At 39.6% G+C, this 7,890-nt stretch overlaps 1 protein-coding gene across 10 annotated transcripts in view; it reads right to left on the bottom strand.

Annotated features, from left to right (window-relative positions):
- Positions 1–2,850: 2,850 nt before the first annotated feature.
- Positions 2,851–7,890, bottom strand: part of gphnb (gephyrin b) — a 133,050-nt gene continuing 128,010 nt past the window's right edge. For 5 of the 10 annotated variants that reach the window (XM_079525378.1, XM_079525381.1, XM_079525374.1 and 2 more), the window contains exons 21-24: positions 7,540–7,607; positions 7,297–7,400; positions 5,979–6,075; positions 2,851–4,490 (exon numbers count right to left, since the gene is read on the bottom strand). In XM_079525378.1, the coding sequence (XP_079381504.1) occupies positions 4,357–4,490; positions 5,979–6,075; positions 7,297–7,400; positions 7,540–7,607 (403 nt within the window). In that variant the 3' untranslated portion in view covers positions 2,851–4,356. The remainder of the gene's footprint in view (positions 4,491–5,978; positions 6,076–7,296; positions 7,401–7,539; positions 7,608–7,890) is intronic. The other 5 variants (XM_079525382.1, XM_079525383.1, XM_079525375.1 and 2 more) reach the window with 1 other exon arrangement.

Here is a 7,890-nt window from a genome sequence, read left to right as displayed (position 1 = left end):
CCTTGTAATAATAATAATAATAATAATAAAACTTTATTTGTATAGCACCTTTCATGACATGAAATGCAGCTCAAAGTGCTTTACAGAACAATGAAGAGAGAACAAAAAAGAAAAGCAAGGCATAAACATTAAAAAACAAGAGCAGTAATGCAATACAGTGAGGACATGAATAACAAAAGAAATTAAAAAAACAAATCAATTAAAAGCAAGGGTGTAGAAGTGGGTCTTGAGCTGTGCTTTAAAAATGTCTACAGAGGCTGCCTGTCGAAGGTACAGTGGGAGTTTGTTCCACGCCGTCGGCCCGTAGAAGCAAAAAGCTGCTTCCCCGTATTTTTTTGTTGCCATTTTTTTAGGCAACAAAGAGCTTGTACAAGCTTTTTGTGAGCTTGTAGATCGGCTATTTTCAAGGGGAAGGTTTGAAACTTTTTATTTGATTTATTAAACACATTTTGCTGGGGAGCCCCATGGCCTGGAACCCCTATGTCCCCGGCATGGCTTCCTTGAGGGGGGGCGGGGACCCCATTTGAGAAGCACTGGTCTGTTCCAACAAAAATAAGTAATATCAATATTGATTGATTGAATATTTTATGAACAATATGCAAAAAGTACAGAGACACATATACAATAATGCTTAAAGGATAACAGAAAAAGCCCTGAGGGCTTTGTTTCTATTGTGGTCAGTGTTCAGTGCCCAAAGACATACAATCTATACAAGAAAGCATATCATTCTTTTATTTATTTTTTTCTCACAAGCTATAGATTAAGACTTGTTGCAAATTGCAGACAGGTGCTCTTTTATAGCGGTTTTGAAGGAGGGTAGGGAGTCACACATTTTGATGGTTGTTAGGGGCCGGGCATAGTAGACATACTGGTAGACATACGAGTCCAATTTAGCCTATAGGCCTATGGACAAGTCAACATAGAAAACAAATAAATGCATGTCGGTGCATGTCGGCACACATGCACACACACACACACACACACACACACACACACACACACACACACACACACACACACACACACACACACACACACACACACACACACACACACAGCATTTCATTCGAAGGAGTTTATTTTTTGCCTTTTTAGAACATCCTGATCCCATTTTATTCACTGTAGCCTAACTGAATAGATGCTTGTCACCATGACTATGGCTATTTCATCATTTCCAATTTAATGGGATATATTCTGTCATTTCACCTGGCAGAGCAGAACTGAAGCTGCTTAAATCTCAGGCAGCCTCAGAAGTATCTTCACCAAAGCTTCCAGCAGCCTTTTTCCTCCTGTATTTTCTCTGAGAGTAATCCTCTCTGAAACCTTCTGCGCTTAACCTCTATTCCTCGTTAACCCATTCAGGCCTGACGTCGAAATTTAAAAAAAAAAAGTTTTCTAAATCATGACAATTTTCGGAAAGATTTGAGGCACATTTTAACGATTTTTCAAAAATAGCAGACCTACAAGTTCATAGCGCGCCACTCGGTGGCGCGCTATGAGCTTGTAGATCTGCTATTTTTCAATAGCTAAATTATAACATAATGTTTAAAACGCTAACGCTAACGTGACATGGATGCGTTACAGGTATCAATGGATTAAGGCCCTGTCCTGTGCACGCATGTTGGATCCTTATATATAGGAAAGAGGAACACTGTTTAAAAATAAAATCTATAAATGGTGCATGTATAGGGCCTTTATCCAAATGCTTTACAACGTGCATTAGTATATTAAGCCATTCATTCATACACAGGTGGCAGGGGAAACCATGCAAGGCACTAAGCTGCTCATCGGGAGCAATTAGGGGTTCAGTGTCTTGCTCAAGGACACATTGGCACCAACTGTGGGGGAGCCTGGGATGGAACTGGGAACCTTCCATTTCCCAAGCGGCCGCTCTACCTCCTGAGCCACACTGCTGCCACCCCTGATTTTCATAATCATTCATAATAAAAACTTTCCTGATTACATTATTTTTTTCCTTGACTCATACTTGTCTACTGGGATGGATGTAGGAGGATTCAAGTGAAGCTAACTCATAGCCTACATACTGTAGCCCAGGGGTCCTCAACTAGAAATGCTGAAGGTCCACTAATAATTTTTGAAAACCAAATCCGGTCCCATGAGCAGCGGCCAACGGAGAGCGGGGCTCTATATTTTTTAGTACAGTCAAACCAAGGCAAGCTTATACAAATCGGATCCCCTCCCAACCAACCAATACTGGGGTGCAGAGTATGGAAATAAAATGTTTCACAAATATTCAATATAGGTATTGTATTGAGGCACAAAGAACACTTTTATTTTGTCAAGTTAAAAAAAAAAAAAAAAATGTACCCCTGCTGTAGCCTATAACTACTGTATGTATGTATGTATGTATGTATGTATGTATGTATGTATGTATGTATGTATGTATGTACGTACATTGGTGTGGCTGTCTCTGCCAGACTGTGTCAACAATGTCCTACATATAATACAAAGTATAATGGAAGTGAGGTAATGGAAGTTATAATACAAGTAAGATACTAAGCAATAAATAGTGTAATGTAAATTGAAATAACCTCATAATTGTGCAAAAGTACCATATAGTGTGTATGTACATGTATGCATGTATGGATGCATCCGATTGTTAACCACATGACATGAACCGCAAGACACGTCAGAATAATCTACAGAAATATAGCTCTATACAAGTTCACAGGCGTTGCAACACATTGCTTAGTTATAGTTAGTTATACCAAATAGCTTGGTTAAACCAAGCTTGGCACCGTTTCAACCATTATGCCTGATGCACCCAAAGAACAAAATCACTGTTTTTCTTTTTGATATATTTTATTAAAAAAGGAAAACCAACAAGAACTTTTTTTTTTCTTTTTTACATAATGATCAAGGATTTTTTTTATTATCTTAGTGTCTTTCATCAGTTTCATATCATTACAGAAAATGTTATAGTACAGCGTTGTTCAATGTCTCCTCATTGCTTAATAATTTCCTTAGGAGTGCTGGTCACATATATCTGTACAATATGGTTCATATTTTTTTTCTGTACATTTTTTGTGAAGTTGGTTAAAAAGGCTGTCAGCACTTAAAGAAGCTGTTTCTTTTTTTTCTCTTTTTTTTCAGTAGTTGATCAAATAAAATATTATTTTCCCAGGTTTGGCTCTTGCCCCTGGGTGTTGAGTGGGGGGGGGGGGGGGGGGGGGTTGGGGTCGGGAGCGAAAGTTTTACACCCGGTCACCGTGAATATAAAGCCCGACATATACTTCGCCGTACGATGGCGTCGCTCGCCGTAAAAACAGCCAATATGCAAGCTCACATCTGCGCCGTTTTCAGCGAGCGCCGCCGTAGCACGACAGGAGTATGAATCGAGCATTTAGGAAGCTTCAGGGTCTGGGCAGACTGGAGCGTGCCCGCCCACAGGGTCTCGGGCGGACTGGGGCATGCCCACCCTCAGGGTCTAGGGCAGATTGGAGCCGCTCCAGCCCGCCGAGCCCGTGTGTGGGTGCATGCACGCTCACTGCGTGGGCGTGCATGACCCCACCGGGTCTCGGCGGACCAGGGCGTGCATGCCCACATCTTCTCCTAGCACCACCTCTCCCCTGCCCAGGCATTTTGGCACTGCGCACATAAACAAGACTCACAAGATAAACAACAAGCAAAGCTCGGTGTGAAAGCCATTATGATGCATACTAATGAGAGAAAAACTGAAGTGTCACCTTGACAGGGTGCTCAAAAAGAGGAGTAAGTGGCTTAGAGGTGCCCCCCCACGCCCACCTGCCTTCCTCTTTAGCCAAGCAGCGTGGGAATCCCGAGTCCTCCTCAAAGTTTTCTTCATTAAAAATAAATAAATAAATAAAAATAAAAATATTTTTTTTCCACTAAAGATGAGAAAATTATAAATTCTTTTTTTTGTTGTCCTGGCAGGCACCTACAGCTGTCTATTAAAATGCTACTGCTATAGATAAGGTCTAGCATTGAACACACAAAGCAATTGCAATGAAAGGAACGAAGTTGCCTTAATATAATAATGATAATAAGAATAATAATGATAATAATAATAAGAATAATCATAATAATATATTACAGAATAAATCTCTTTTTATAATTAGATTTTTTTTCATTAAAAGTTATATTTTTCTTTGTTTGAAATACTATACTCTTTTTTTAAATTAGTTTTTTCCCCCCATATGTATCTAGGTTGTGATCAAGATGTTGACTAATACCTCAACGTTTATCCAAATCAATAAAAACTAGCTGTGCCGTTGCATATTACAGAATAGTCAATGATATGTGGACATGCACCGTGTGAACCCATTCCAACCCTCTCCTATGTGAAGCCAACTCTCCGATCCCTCGACGATGACATCATAGCCGTCCGATTACCATGACGTCCACCACCTCACCCTTGTGCAGCTCCACGTATTGCTCTGTTTTTGGAGGTAGCATCAGGAGCCCGTTAGCACTGCGCATGCTCATCAGCCTACTGCTCACCTGGTTCCCTGCAGGGGATGAGGATAAGATAGATAGGTGGTGAAGATGGAAGCATGAATTAACTCGCTAAGACCTTGTACAAAATGTCTTCTAAGCAGTTTTCTGAAAAGCTTATGTTGCTACAGTATATCAGTGGTGCTCAAACGTTTTCATGTTTAAGGACAACCCATGTATTTGGCCGCCGACCCCCATCTCAAAAATATATTGTTCCAGCCAGGGACCCCCAGAAGCAAAGATTGGAGTAAAAAAAAATCGCTTTAGGTTGTTTCCCTTAATTTTTGTCTTGTCTTGTCTTTTTTATTTAATTTTAATTTTCTGTCTACAGTATTTTGCTTTGTCTCTGTGAAAGTCTTGTTGTTGTTGTGCTAATGTTGTTGCTTATATAATATCTTGATCACCACCTTTTAATCTCTTTGTACAAATTGTCGCGATTCTTCCAGTAGTGCTATGAGCTTGTATATCCATGGGGAAAGGACAAAAATGGATCATGTTAGTGTTGCAATGACATGCCAGTCAGAGAAATGTACACCACACATAGGACACACATCCTCAGTGATAATGTAACTCTCAGTTTACATTAGTTAGTTAGTTAGTTTCATTTATTGTCCACATGTGGAAATTTGTCTTCGGTCTCAACAGTAAAAAACAAACAGTTACAACAACAGCAACAACACTTAACACAATTATTTTCTCATGGCAAAATAAAGTGCAGGACAACAGTGGCAAATACATTGGAAAAACAAACAAATCTAGCGAGACATGGTATCATTTAGTGCCTTAATGGCATTTGGTATGAAGGAATTTTTTAAAATATTACGGAATGCTTTTACGAAAACGTAACCAATTGGACCAGTAATTGTCCAATTGGTTACGGTTGCACACTCTCAGGGAAGTGTACAGTAAATGGAATGAAATAAACACCTTCAGGGTGAAGCAGGACCCCGTGCTGGTTACCAAATCAATAATAAATATCACAAAATATCAAATTAAAAGTGATTTTATTAATAGCTTACAAGCTTCCGCTGAAAAAAAACAAATAGTCCATTAGATGCTATGATTAACACTGTATTCAAACATTGCAATGAAAACACTATAGCCAGAGGCAGAGCAACAGTCCGTTGTTCAGAAATAACAGACCACAGAATGCCTTACTTTTTAAATCTGAATCGAGTATTCAATACTGTTTGATAGACTTTGGTGACACAAAGGGTAATGTAGCAATCCTCTCTCCTTATACCATACCATACAGATGTTGGTTATTTGTCCATTTGTTTGTTTTGCCTGACCACAAATAAGAATGTTAGCATATTGTTTAGACAGATGCTAAGATTACCTGGTATAATAGTTTCTTTGAATCACAATTATTCTCTTTGCACTCTACGTATGTGACTATTTATTTGTTTCTTGACAAGGGTCATTTATTTTTACAAGGGTCAATTTTATACTGTTAAATGCCTAAAATTGTTAATAAAGGTGTATTGATCCTGCGTGAGTACCTGTGCTCTGTGCCCACGGCAGAGGCTCCTGGTGATGCCATGTCAGAATGCAGCGGTGGTATTCAGGGCGAGGGTCTAGCTTCACATCACAAGACAACTGCAAAGAAATCATAACGGATGGGATGCGTGAGTCCTTATGACGTGTAGAAATTTCACCATGTGTACATCTGCGCCTTGCGGCAATAGCTATTGAACTTGATTGAAATTATCTCCTTTTACACTGGACTTGGGAAGTATTGACTTTTCTTACATTGCATATGGAAAGTCATGCCGTTTTTAGATACAATACTAGGAAGACTAGACGAGTGGCTTTAATATATTAAGATAATGTCAAGAAGTCAACGAAAGAAAAAGTGTGTTAAATTGATTAATGCTTTCCTCTCAATTCGGAGAAATATTATGCCAATAGAATTTGACCTGGGTCTTATTACCACCAGATCTGAGAGATATTACTGCATCTGGCAATGCCTACTTTCAAAGCCATCAATCTCACCACTAAGTGGCAGTAATGGCTCAATATTAGTCCTCTACCTCCTCCAATAAAAAATTCTAATGAAGAAGTATCACGGTATAATGGATAGCACCATGGAGGTTGGACCAGATGTCATGACTGACATATCCTGTGAAAAACGGGAATGTAACAATATAATATAATTAACTGGAGATGTGGTTGAAGGTTACATGAGTTTAAACTACACATATTTTAAGAGGATATGACTAAGAGGATATGACAACCATGACATCTTCTCTTGTCAAGCTCCTTGTATATAACCTGAGATGGAGAGGAGCAGCTTGTACATTTGTTTTAGAGTTTAAATACCATAGGCTCATGCATGTACAAATATGCACTTTGACGTCAAAACAGCTGTCCAAGAATTTCATATTTCCTCTTGCATCACTCCTTTATCTCAACTCTGGTTTTCTCTGAATTTGCTACTTGTCAGAAAAGAAAGGGTCTGTTGTTCTTGGAGAGAAAGACAAGGTGTCATAGCGCACGCCGCACAATGATCACATATTTCTCTCAGAATAAAATCTACCCCTTTTTGAATTACTTGCCAAGCTTCAGGGGCAGAACAGGTCATAGCGGGTCACCTAAAAAAAGCAAATGTCAGCAGAGAAGATAAAAGAGAAGAGGAGCCCACACACTACAAACCCCATGTACACCTTTGTCAACCGTTGTCAAATAAAGGTGTGCATACAGGAATGCTGGCTATACTCTCTTCTCCAACCTTAAATCAGGATCATCGTTTTCCAAACATACATCACATTTTGACTTTGTGTTTTGTATGGCACGTGGTGATCATTTCTGCGGGCCTACCCTCGCTTTGATAATGGTGGGCCTTGGGTCCAGAATCCCCTGCATTTTCCTCAGAGCAGGGATGACAAAGAGGTTACAGGTGACCACAGCGGACACGGGATTACCTGGCACAGACGGACACGTAGAGATGGAGAGATAGACAGAGAGAGAGAGAGATATGGAGAGTGAGGAGAGAACAATGGGTGAATAACCTCTCTTCGGAAGCAGACATACATATTTGCTCTTTCTCTCAACTTCACACACTACCTGGGAGGGCAAAGATAAGTTTGCGAGCACCATCCATGTCCAAGGTGGCAAATGTTGTTGGTAGACTGAAAAAGAAAAAGAGAAGAAAGACATACATTTTTTATTTGTTTCTGCACTATGAAAATATGCTGAAATAATGTGTCACGGCAAGATCAAAGAGAGTCTTGTAACTCTTTCTAAACAGCTAAAGTAGCAGTTTTACAAGCTCAGAAGTAAAAATGTGGCGCTTTGCTTGTTGAGCTTGCAGATCTGCTACTTGTTATGCTTTTGTGTGATGCTGTATGATCAAGTAGGGCGTTAATTTATGAAAAAACACATGTTACAATATGGAGATACTAGGTTTCTGCT

The sequence above is a fragment of the Electrona antarctica genome, assembly GCF_951216825.1.
Source record: "Electrona antarctica genome assembly, chromosome: 17".
Classification (NCBI taxonomy): Eukaryota; Metazoa; Chordata; class Actinopteri; order Myctophiformes; family Myctophidae; genus Electrona; species Electrona antarctica.
This window is presented reverse-complemented; position numbering and strand designations above follow the sequence as displayed.